The sequence below is a fragment of the Aquarana catesbeiana genome, linkage group LG02 (assembly GCF_042186555.1).
Source record: "Aquarana catesbeiana isolate 2022-GZ linkage group LG02, ASM4218655v1, whole genome shotgun sequence".
In the NCBI taxonomy this organism is placed as follows: Eukaryota; Metazoa; Chordata; class Amphibia; order Anura; family Ranidae; genus Aquarana; species Aquarana catesbeiana.
The window spans coordinates 582,253,228-582,266,243 of record NC_133325.1 but is presented as its reverse complement, the minus strand read 5'-3'; the positions used below and the strand labels follow the sequence as shown (position 1 = coordinate 582,266,243).

At 42.2% G+C, this 13,016-nt stretch overlaps 1 protein-coding gene across 2 annotated transcripts in view; it reads left to right on the top strand.

Moving 5' to 3' along the window:
• WASF2 (WASP family member 2) overlaps positions 1-13,016 on the top strand; it is a 108,020-nt gene that overhangs the window by 73,400 nt on the left and 21,604 nt on the right. For both annotated transcript variants that reach the window (XM_073616182.1, XM_073616181.1), the window contains exons 3-5: positions 2,255-2,389; positions 2,575-2,728; positions 2,817-2,934. In XM_073616182.1, the coding sequence (XP_073472283.1) occupies positions 2,255-2,389; positions 2,575-2,728; positions 2,817-2,934 (407 nt within the window). The remainder of the gene's footprint in view (positions 1-2,254; positions 2,390-2,574; positions 2,729-2,816; positions 2,935-13,016) is intronic.

Below are 13,016 nucleotides of genomic sequence, written 5' to 3'. Positions count from 1 at the left end.
TGTCGATGCTAAGATACTAGCAAAAATTCTGGCCCCCTACCTGTCGAATGTGTATTATTTGGCATAAGTTGGTTCTGTTTCCCTTGGATCCTCAGGCTCAGGAACTTGCATCTCCCTCCCCTCTGCAATGAGTAGATTAATTTAGATACTTAAGTATTCAGATGAGACAGGACCTATCTAGTTTACTGCTCTTAATCTATACCCTATCTTCTCACACCTTCAGGATAAGTGTGCCTCCTGGTCCAATCCCCCACTCAATCTTATGGGCTGCATTAATGTTCTCCTCTCTGATCCACCTTTTCTCAGGTCCCCTGTCAATGTCCCTGGCTCCCTTCTCCCTGCGGAGTGCCCCCATAGCAAGCCACTTGCTATGGGGGCACTTGTGTGTAATCGCTCCCGAACTGTGGCCCTGTGTGTCCATAAGGCACACAAAGCATGACTCAACCCCACCCCCCCACTCCCTACTCACTGGCTGTGATTGATAGCAATGGCTCCCACTGCTGTCTCTAAGCCAATGAGGAGCGAGAGAACAGAGAGAGCCTCTGTTCTTGTGCACATCTCTGGATTGAGTTCGGGCTCAGGTAAGAATAAGGGGGGGGGGGGGTTTACCTTCATGTAAAGAATTCACAAATGTAAGAAAAAAACCTGCCTTTACAACCACTCGAAGTTGCACTGAGTAGATTCCCAACATTTCAACCCCTAAAATTGTATGGCGACAAAGATTTCCAGTATCCTATATTTTCCATAAGCAATGCTTTAAAAGCCCCTACATGCTCCTACTTTACAGTTAACCATGATTATTGGCTCTAGAATTATTGCTCTCACTCCTGCGTGTGTGGCAGGATGTAACGTGTAGTACAAGCAATGCTTTTATATTTAGGCACCATTGCCTCAGATCTTTGCATCTAGGGTAGACCAGTGAACTGATATTTACTGGCCTCCCTTCCCTCCACCTAGCGGCGCCTGCCATGGGGGTCCCAGGCTTGCAGGTGGGACAGTGGAACCCAGAATGTAATGCAGGGGGCGGAGGGAAGAGCAGAAAAGGTGATCGGCAGTTGTACAGCTGCCGGATCCCTTCCATAAGGAAGATGACAGTCTGCTTGTGGAGTGTACATACACTTCAGTAGATGCTGCTGTAAAGTTGAACTAACCCAACAACTTCACGGTTTCTGAAAACGGTTAAGTTTAGGACATGCCATGAATAAGAAATGTCACAAGTGTTTGTGCTCTTAACTGAAGTGTAAATGGTGGGATTTATAACAGATCACATGTGTAGCACCATAGCAACAGCAGATCAAACAGAGGCCAAGATGGCAGTTTCCTTGGCTGCAAAGGATAGGGGGGTTTAGTTCTGCTTTAACATTAGTAAGCAATTACTGCATAGGTGCGCCAGTTATTTTCATCTTTTTTAGTTATAATGTATTTCCTTTGTGTTCTAATCTGCAATGCTGAAGTCATGGTGACAAAGTTTTGCGTGAGCTGTGAAGTTATAGCATTGTGTGACTGACCTGAGTGAGTTAGTAAGCTAGCCAGTCTTTCAGTATACAAGGAGTGAAGTGAGTTGCTGCAAATTTCATTAGGTCACTCAATCCCTCATTGTTTTTTAATTGCTTGAAATGGTTCTTTCTGCAGACCAGATGCTGAGAAAGGAACTGAGGTTGCAAGAGCCTTCCAAGACATCCAATGGTGTTTTTTTTTTTTAAATTTGAAAATTTACCCTTAGCCATAGTTTGCCTCAATCACTATTACTATAATATTGCAGTTTTTATATTTATTGTACAGTATAGTTTACATAACGTGATCTCACATAAATGTAGTCTTCCAATGGAAGCCCTGCAACATATGCTAGCCTTTTGAAGCTCATAACATACAGTTTTGTATGAAGCTCCAGGGAAAATATTTTCCTAGCTTTGGATAAAGTGTAGAAGGGTTTATAGAGCCTCCTGCTCGCTGGCCCTCTTGAGAAGAGTCATTATCGTTTTTTGTCCTAATTGTCATCTTAAGGACTGAGTGGGGGGAACTTTTTACAGTTTTCACAGAAACAAGATTAGAGGGAAAAATCTCCCAAAAAGGGGAGGCATTTTGCCCATGCATATTTTTTGGTGTGTGTAATAAATATATATAGATGTGTATATGTATGTATGTGTATAATAAATAAATATAAAATATATATAATTTTTTTTTCTTACATATTTTATGTTTCCAAATCATTTATGTCATGTTATTCTGTTTATTTCTTTTTTTATATTTCCAGGCCGCTATGCAGAAGACATCTTTGGAGAGCTGTTTACTGAAGCAAGCCTGTTTGCTCAGCGTGTGGGAACGCTGGGTGAGAGAGTGGAAAAGCTACAGGTCAAAGTGACCCAGCTTGATCCTAAAGAGGAGGAGGGTAAGTTGTTCAGAAAGATACCCGATTTTAGGAAAATCGCTTGTTCGCTTTTATTATTTAATAGTAACATTATAATGCCATATGTGATTTGTGGTATGATACAGAAACATTTATTGACAGCTCTTAGAAATCTACTTGTTATGTTTTCATCAGTCTCTTAATTGTATTTTTTGCTTTATTTCCAGTTTCTCTACAGGGCATAAACATGAGAAAAGCATTTCACAGTAACACCCTGCAAGATCAACAACTCTTTGTACGCGATTCTCTTTCGGTTCCTGTCTGTGAAACATATGCTACATGTAACATGCCACCACCACTCAACATCCTTTCCCCATACAGGTAATAATGCTTTTTGCTATATGTGTACTTTATGGCTGTGCAAGTCTTATGACCTTGTTTCAAAAATCTTGCTTCCTGCCTCTTACAGGGACGATGGCAGGGAGGCCTTAAAGTTTTACACAGACCCATCCTACTTCTTTGACCTGTGGAAAGAAAAGATGTTGCAGGACACAAAGGATATCATGAAAGAAAAGCGCAAACATAGGGTAAGAAGCAGAATGCTGCAAGAGATAAGACTGCTTAGTTTTATCATCTTATTTCTTATCCAGCTGAAATAGTTTTAAAGGATAACTTTACCCAAGAGGAAATAGGAGAAGGGGGGGGTTTACTTGGGAAGATGTGACAGTAGCATTTATCGCTGTACCTTTTAGCCCCCGTTCACATCGGTGCAACTTCCAGTCGGTGCAACGAAGTTGTTCCTGCACAATTTTTGCTGATTTCAGGTACAACTTGCATAGACATCTGTGCATGAATTCGCACAGATGTCAGCAAGTCGCACCTTAAGTTGCACTAACATGCGGCTTTGAAATCGTGCAGTTACAAATAAAGTAACACTTGAAAGACGAATTTGGTGTGAACAGGGGCTTAGGCTCTGTTGCAGAGATATTTTATGTAGCTTGCCAAGTAAAGTAATCGTTTCCCCAAACGGTGGACAGGCTGGTGGGACACACCTGTGGTGAATACTTTCCTCTATGAAAAGGAGACTTTACTATCCATTCACATAGATTTTTCAATTTGCTTGAAAATCTTTAAGAGACAGTGAGCACTTTTGCTATTTATAGTGCTGCTTATGACCCTCTAGAGAAACGCTACATGATTATATTATTCCTTGTCCTTAACATAGTTATAGATGTTTTAGATTGCTTGGTTCACTCTTTTCAAATCTTTCGATTTAGAGTTCTTTAATTAGCAAACCTTGTACCTTTTTTAAAAGTTTGATGTTTCATAAAACATTTCTTAATTGTACATTGAGAGGCACAGGATGCATCTAGGTACACAATGTTATGCAGCTGTCTTTCAAAAGATTGGAAACTAGCAAACAATGCTTTAAGGACATCCCAGTATAACCCCTTACACTCCTATCATGCCTAGTTTGCTTGCGTCTTTAGTAAAACAGATATTGTAAGATGGACAATCCGCGCTACCCCCAATAAAAAATGTGAAATAATAAAAATAATTGATAAAAAAATTGGTGACCAAAAGTGCTGCAACCTAGAAAACCTTGAACATGAGGTTTGGACAAAAATAAAAATGGAACTAAGTGCACTACCTAAGGTGATACGAAAAAACAATATGAATAAAATAAATTATGAATGGATAAATATTTGATAGAATATACAGTCCATCAAGGGGCAAACACCATTGCAAACGAAAAAACACACAGCCGTGGCAGAACCCGGCCAGCTGGTATGTGGTGACGTCAGGTCCTCAGGCTCCACCCTTTTTTTTTTTTTTTTTTTATGTAAGTTAAAAATCCTTTTTATTCCAGGGTGGAGCCTGAGGACCTGACGTCACCACATACCAGCTGGCTGGCTTCTGCCAAGGCTGTGTGTTTTTTCGTTTGCAACTGTGTTTGCTCTGCTTGTGCTTATGATGTCAGTCGTCCGTCATATGGAATAAAAAGGATTTTTAACTTACTGCACCATGAAGCGCCTCTTTTCCACTTGTTAATACTTTATATGTCATGAGTGGCACTGTCGGAGCAGTGGATACTGGCTGCCGCACCGGCGTTGAGAACTGCCTGACGTGGATGGAATTCCATTTGAATTTCGGATCAGCTGTTTCTGATTGATGAGCCAACTGACCTGAGCCTGAACGATATCTGTAATAGGGATCCAGCATATCTGGTAAGCAGCCCATTTTTACCTTTGCTTGGTGTATGAAGACATATGGTAAAGACAGCATCGTTCTAATGGAAGAGTTTGTCCCAAAAACACCTTCTATATAAGGACATTACTTAGCCCCTTGATGGACTGTATATTCTATCAAATATTTATCCATTCATAATTTATTTTATTTTATTCACATTGTTTTTTCGTATCACCTTAGGTAGCGCACTTAGTTCCATTTTTATTTTTATCTTTAGTAAAACAGACATCTTCTCTACTCTGAGAGAAGCAAATTGTTTCTTACTTTTTTTCTGCTTCTTTATCAAGACATTTTTTTCTTTATAAAAGATTGCTGCAGAACCACTGAGGATCATTTTGCAGCTTCCAGATGGGCTGTTTCTCAGCATAGCCTTGCAGCCTGTACCTAGACCGCCCTGTGAGGAAGATGTTGGGCCAGCCTGTAATGTGTTTTCTGACCACTGGACTCTGAGTTAGTTGCTTTCCTAGAGACCCTTTATGTAAAGTGTGAGTTAGCCACAATGTGCTTTAAAGCTTCAGGGCTGCAGTGCACCTATCTTATGAAGCCCTGTCCCTGAAACTCCTTAGGGAGTATGCTCAACGGGAGAGTGAAGGCTCTTTGGATGGGGTATGTCCCCTGAATCCTGCCTATTTTTTCCATGTGCTTGGTGGCCCACTGCTGCGGTAAGTTAGGGCTCTGCCCTTTTTGGAGCCTAGGTGTGGATGGAGTGCTCCTCAAGTCCCCTAAGGGGGGTAACTTGAAAGTACTGGTTATGTCACTTTTGGTTGTACGCCGGCAATGGGAGGAGGCCCGGCACCATTTTGAATTTGGTGCCATTTTCCAGGCTCCACTGAGTCTTCTTAGTCTCATGCCCATTCAGAATATTGCGCAAGCGTTCATTATTTTCTAGAGCATACTGTCTTCTCAGCTAGTCTCTGGACATCACTCCCTGCCTTCTCTTCTGCCTTATCCTCAGAATGTGTATTGGGCTCCCTGCTGCCTCTAGTGACAAGGTAACAAACAACATTTAACATTTCTTTTTCATACATCCTAGGACACAGAGCAGGCTATAAATCATGACTTGTAAATTAAGCCAACTCTCCACTAGGGAACTGTACATAACACTTTATTGCAAATCAGGGTAAAACATCACAAGTGCAGTCCACTTCCGCATTTCTGCACACAAACGCAGAAGCTTATAGCTAATTGGACAACGCCTCCACCCTCATCCTTTACATACTATTAAAGCAATACCAGTGGGTGAATTTTTAGGAGCTAGATGTAACTGCACTACAGATGAGACTTTTTTGCAATAGAACAATATTTTCAGAGCAAGACTTAAAGCGGTAGTAAACCACAGAGTAAAGTCAAAGTCAAAATGTGCTAGCATGCACCGAATATAAGCACATTATGACAGACTTATCTGTGAAACGAATCCCTCCATAGGTGCCCTGTCACTGCTGACAGAGAATCCATCTTAATACGGTCTTCCTTCCAGATTTGCAGGCTCTGGCCACTTGAATGGCGGAGACACAATGACATCGCTCCTGCGCATGGAGGTTTTAATTTTTCACTTACAGCTTTCAGAGTTTGTAAAAGACCCCCCTCAAACCATATATTTTCTGAAAGCACATGACCAGTAGAAAAAAAAAATGGTTCTACTGATTTTTAAGGCCATGCAATATTTGCGCAAATGTTTATCAAATCGCTATTTTAACAAAAAAAAACCCACTAAAATACCTATTTGCACAAATAAACAGCATCTTTTTTTAAAACTCTTTCTAAATTCCTACTAAGGCCTCATTTACATGGGGTGTACTAAAGCATACGCTCCATGTAGGGCCGTGCTTACCTGCATGGGGATGCACAGGTGTTCTGTGCATCTTTGTGCAGGAAGTTCTATTTGTGTCAGTTGGGACATAGCGGCTGCAAGGATCTGACATCTGTGCGGGTGTAGGTGCATGACCTTGAACACAGACCGAGTGAGTTCAGGGACATGCACCCACATTGATGTCAAGTTGGGAACAGTTGCTGTGTCCATGCAGCCACTGCATCCCAATTGATATGGATGGGACTGCCTGCACAGGAATACACAGAACACCTATGCATTCTCATGCAGCTGCTATGTCTCACTTGACATTGATGGGACAGCCTGCATGGGGATGCACAGAACACCTTTGCAGCTAAACACAGCGTCACTGTAGTATGACCCACGTGAATGAAGCCATAGGCCTTGTTTATACCTGCAGTTGGGGGGCAGCCAAAATGCATGGTTGAGCTGCGTTTCTGCCGCCCGCCAACCGACCCCCTTTAAGCTACAATAGGCAGTGGATGGATGGGGGTGTTTATATGCTGTGGCCGCAATGCTTCCCTTTGCGCCCACGGCAAAGTTGACACGACTTGTAGTGATGCAGCCTTCCAAATGCTACGCATTTAAGTTAATGGGGGAAGCACCACATATGCCCTGCAACTGTGTGCAGTGCATGCGGTTGCAGCGCATTTGCTGTCAAAAATGGGGTTAAAAGAGGTGGTGAGGAGGTGTTGAATCGCTTTATCACCACCTGTCAGTAGCCACTGGAGCGCCATCCAAACCTGGATCGGGCTTCAGAAGCAAGGGAGATGTAGACACATGTCTAAATCTACCCTTACTAAGTTTTTTTAATATTTTTTCCAATTTTATTTTTTTTATAGGTACATTTTTTATTTTGAATATTTTTTTTTACATATTTTTTTGAGGGGGGAAAGCGCCGCAAACACCCTGCAACTGTGTGCAATGCACGAGATTGCAACGCATTTGAGCAAAAATGGAGTTAAAACAGGCAGTGAGGAGGCGTCGACTTGCTTCCTCATCCTGTCAGTAGCCTCTGTAGCGCAATCCAAATGCGGATCCCTTACTAGGTTTATTTTTTGGGGGGGGGGCTTTTGGAGAGACATCAGTCCCCTAATGTCTCTTTTTTTTTTTTTTTTTTTTAGACAGAGTGCAGCCTGAGTTGCACTGTAGTTGAATGGGAGTTTGTACAGAGACTCCCATCCATTTACAAACTTGTTCATTCAGGAAAGAAAACGGGCTGGTAAACATGTCTCGCCAATCTCCCAGGCAGCAGCTACAGCTGGGGGAAGGAAAGCCGGGCTGCAGTGCTGTATGGAGAGGCCACTGGGCGTCAGTAGGGGGCAGGCACTGAAAGAGGGGGCTCACAGCAGCCGGGAGTAACCCTTTTTTAGCCTGTGGCTCCTATGCAATTTGCCAACAGGAGAGGCAGGGGAGAGACGCCAGTAATTTCAGAGCTCCAGCGGATCGGTGCAGGAGGGGTGGGGAACAGTGATCAGATGATGTGGAGGGGGGGGGGGGGATCAGTGCGGGGGGGGGTGGGAACAGGAAGGGGGCACTAGTTGTAGGGGGACATTTTAGCAACTAGAGACGGGTAAGTGGGGGGGGCGAGAGCAAAGAAGGAGCGGCAGGTGGTGGGAGGATGGGTCACATTTTATATTAAGTGTGCGAAAAAATTCCTTTAAGGATGGGACTTTACTGGACCATGAGCAAAAATTATTTTTATAAAAAATAGAAAATGTATTAAATGTTGAAGTTGAACAATACATTGTAAATGATAAAAATAAGCACATGGTGAAATAGGACAATATGGGACCAAATGGAATGACCCAATTCCACTGTCAGAGCGACAGAGGAAATCCAACGGGTTTCAACTGATAGGGTGGAAGTCTTCTTCAGGGACAATGGGTTGAAGAATTCCAGATGTGTGTAATTAATCCCATGTGTTGTATAGTTCAAACAGAGATCTAAGTTCAAAAAGGAGACCAAAGCACCAGGGCAACACCAAGGAATCAGAGCAAGGTGGGTGATGGAAAGTGTCCAGAAGTTACCCTGTTCGGGAATTGTCCACCCAAAAGGAAGCTGGAGCGGTTTGGGAATTCACGCCACAGCCGCCAAGTTCTATGTCGCAAGCTTTTTAAGACTGGTCATTGAGTACAGGAGTTTCATATGGACAAAGTTTGTCCAGAGATCCAAGCCGGTCATAGAAATTAGTCGTAGATTGCATCAATAGAATAAAATAGTCCAGGTACCAAACTGCTAAACCGGTCTGTAAACCTGGCTGCAGATAGCCGGCTAAGCCTTATTGTAATCTGGAGGTCATCTCCCTATATCTCCTCAACTGAGAGATACAGAGATCTTTAGAGAAGATCGGTAAAAGAAAGTGGACCAAAATCTCTCCTGGGATGTGTGCAAACCAGGTCACCAACTGCAAGAAACGTCTTACCTTTGTGCTTGCCAAAAAGGGTTTCCAAGTCATGTTTTGCTTTGGGATCAAATACTTATTTTACTTTTTTTTCTGGACTTTTGGTTGGTATTCTGTCTTTATCATTTAAAATACCCCTATAATAAAAATTATAGACCCTTCATTTCTATGTAAGTGGGCAACTTTCAAAATCTGCAGGGGATCAAATAATTATTTTCCCCACTGTAGCTATGGCAATTCTTGCTGCCAGAGTTATGTAAATTATCAATTCTCATTTACAGTGCCTTGAAAAAGTATTCATGCCGTTTGACATTTTACACATTTTGTCATGTTACAACCGAAATGTAAATGTATTTTATTGGGATTTTATGTGATAGACCAACACAAAGTGGCACATAATTGTGAAGTGGAAGGAAATGAAATGGTTTTCTAATTTTTTTTTTACAAATAAATATCTGAAAAGTGTGTGGCATGCATTTGTATTCAGCCCCGCTGAGTCAATACTTTGTAGAACCACCTTTCGCTGCAATTACAGCTGCAAGTCTTTTTAGGGATGTCTCAACCAGCTTTGCACATCTAGAGTGAAATTTTTGCCCATTCTTCTTTGCAAAACGGCTCAACCTCTGTCAGATTGGATGGAGAGTGTCTGTGAACAGCAATTTTCAAGTCTTGCCACAGATTCTCAATTGAATTTAGGTCTGGACTTTGACTGGGCTATTCTAACACACGAATATGCTTTGATCTAAACCATTCCATTGTAGCTCTGGCTGTATGTTTAGGGTCGTTGTCCTGCTGGAAGATGAAACTCCGCCCCAGTCTGAAGTCTTTTGCAGACTCTAACAGGTTTTCTTCTAAGATTGCCCTGTATTTGTCTCCATCCAGCTTCCCATCAACTCTGACCAGCTTCCCTGTCCCTGCTGAAGAAGAGCATCCCCACAGCATGATGTTGCCACTACCATGTTTCACGATGGGGATGGTGTGTTCAGGGTGATGTGCAGTGTTTAGTTTTCTGCCACACATAGCGTTTTGCTTTTAGGCCAAAAAGTTCAATTTTGGTCTCATCTGACCAGAGCACCTTCTTCCACATGTTTGCTGTGGTCCCCACATGGCTTTATCGCAAACGACAAACTGAATTTTTATGGTTTTCTTTTTGCCACTCTTCCATAAAGGCCAGCTTTGTAGAGTGCATAACTAATAGTTGTCCTGTGGACAGATTCTCCCACCTGAGCTGTGATCCCTGCAGCTCCTCCAGAGTCACCATGGGCCCCTCCGCTGGTTCCCCCCTTGGCGACCGTTTCACGCCGATATACATCGGCAAAGTGGCACATTTGCGCAAAACGACGTACCCATACGTCACAGCGTCATCGGTGCCTAGCAGGCGCGCGCACGCCGCTGACTCGATGTCCGCCGGTGGCCCGCGATCTTGGCATGGAAAGGCGGAACGGGGAGATGCAACATGACAGGGATCTACTGCTCCCAGTGATCGGGAGCAGTGATCTCTGTCATGTTCTAGTGAGCCCATCCCCCCTACAGTTAGAACACACTGAGGGAACACACTTAACCCCTTGATTGCCCCCTAATGTTTAACCCCTTCCCTGCCAGTGACCTTTACACAGTAATCCATGCATTTTTATAGCACTGATCGCTGTATAAATGCTAATGGTCCCAAAATAGTGTCAAAAGTGTCCGATCTGTTCGCCGCAATGTCACAGTCATGATAAAAATCGCAGATCACTGACTTTACTAATAAAAAGAATTAATAATAAAAATGCCATAAATCTATCAACCTATGGTTGCTCTTTTTGTTTTATAGCGCAAATAAAAACCGTAGAGGTGATTAAATACCACCAAAAGAAAGCTCTATTTGTGGGGAAAATTTTGTTTGGGTACAACGTTGCACAACCATGCAATTGTCAGTTAAAGCGACGCAGTGCCGTATCGCAAAAAAGGGCTTGGTCAGGAAGGGGGTAATTCCTTCCAGGGCTGAAGTGGTTAATGCTCTCCTTGCCTAGCTTGTCAGTTTGGCTGGACAGCCATATCTGGATAGGTTTGCAGTTGTGCCATACACCTTTTTTTTTTTTTTTTTGCCATATTTGAATGATGGATTGAACAGTGCTCCGTGAGATGTTCGAAGTTTGGGATATTTTTTTTATATCCTAACCCTGCTTTAAATTTTTCCACAACTTTATCTCTGACCTGTCTGGTGTGTTCATTGGCCTTTATGATGTTTGTTCGCTAAGGTTCTCTAACAAACCTCTGAGGGCTTCACAGAACAGCTGTATTTATGCTGAGATTAAATTACACACAGGTGGACTCTATTTACTAATTAGGTGACTTTTGAAGGCAATTGGTTCCACTAGATTTTAGTTAGGGGTATCGGAGTAAGGTGGGCCGAATACAAATGCATGCCACACTTTTCACATTTATTTTTTAAAAATTTTGAAAACCGTTTATCATTTTCCTTCCACTTCACAATTATGTGCCACTTTGTGTTGGTCTATCACATAAAATCACAATAAAATTAATGTACATTTTTGGTTGTAACATGACAAAACAGGGCTATATCAGGTGTCCTGAACTGACTAAAGTGATTGTAAAGCCTTGTTAAAAAAAAATAAACATGTTATACTTGCCTTCTCTGTGCAGTTAATTTTTCACAGAGCATCCCGAATCCTCTTCTCAGGTCCCTCTTCGCTGCTCCTGGCCCCTCCCTCCTGACGAGTGCCCCCATAGACCAGCAGCTTGCTATGGGGGCACCCAAGCAGAGTCAGAGCTCTGTGTATCTATTCATGCACGAAGCCCTGAGTTGGCTCCCCCCCCTCTCGCCTGATTGGCTTACTGACTTTGATGCTGCTTGAGCCAGTGGCGCTGTGGCTGAGCCCCAGCCAATCAGGAGGCGAGTGCCGGCTGGCCGAGGGAATCATGGACATAGCTGGATAAAGACCAAAACCTTATGAGTTTGGGGCATTGCCACCACATATGGAACATAGTTCCCAACTGGCCGCAGCGCCTAAAGCACAGAGGAGAGGCCTGGATATATCTTGGCTACCGGAGCAAATACCACTTCAATATAGAGCTGCACGATTTTGCTAAAATGAGAATCACAATTTTTTTGCTTAGAATAAAAATCACGATTCTTGCGGTGTAACTTTTTTCGCTTTATACAAATAAATTGGGCAAACTTTACTGTTTAGTTTTTTTAATTTGTTAAAATGTATTTTTTTTTTTTTTTTTATAAAAAATGCATTTGAAAGACCGCTGCACAAATACGGTGTGACATAAAATATTGCAACAACCACCATTTTATTTTATAGTGTCTCTACTAAAAAAAAAAAAAATATATCATGTTTGGGTGTTCCAAGTAATTTTCTAGCAGAAAATAATGATTTTTACTTGTAAGCAACAAATGTCAGAAAAGGTTTGGTCTTTAAATGGTTAAACTTCCTTCATACACGCCGGGTTCTTTCCTTTGATAAAAGAACGAAAAGATGCTTTTGTATCTACTTATTTGCTGTGTTGTGATAAAACTTGGCAGGTTGCCTGGATTTATTTATTTTTTTCCAGCTGTGAGAACTCTCTGCACTTGTTAGAAAGAAGAATCGTGACATGCTGTTTTGAAGATCCGGAAGGGAAAATATTGCGATTTTGATTCTCAAGGATTTAATCGTGCAGCTCTACCGCAATAGCATTTTATAATTCGACTCCACTAGGGCGGTGTTAAGAGTTACTTTAGCTAGATCATGTGCTATTGTCTGCCATTCTTCAATGTCAAAGGTGGAGCCCAGGTTCTGTTCCCATTGGGTCATGTAAGGAAGTTTACATACTGGGATCATGAGGAACTCATACAGGATAGATAGTAGCCAGACCCTTCATTTTTTTCGTTTGGTCTTTATCAAAGACATATATTTTGATGGTAACTAAAAATTTCGGTGGGGGGGCATATGCAGGCTATTCTGAAAATAAACAAGAGAATAGGGTTCAGTGCCTTGAAGGAAGTCTCCTATCTGCAGTAACCCCTTATTTTCCTACTACTAAAATGACCACAGTTGCAGGCCCAGGGGAAGTTCCGGGTTATTAAATAGAGGAACAAGAGGTGTGTGGAGAGAATGTAGACCCATGTTATACCTAAATTTGTCCCAGACCGCAAGTGTGTAGGAAAGTTTAATTTTATTTTTAAGTGTTGTCTT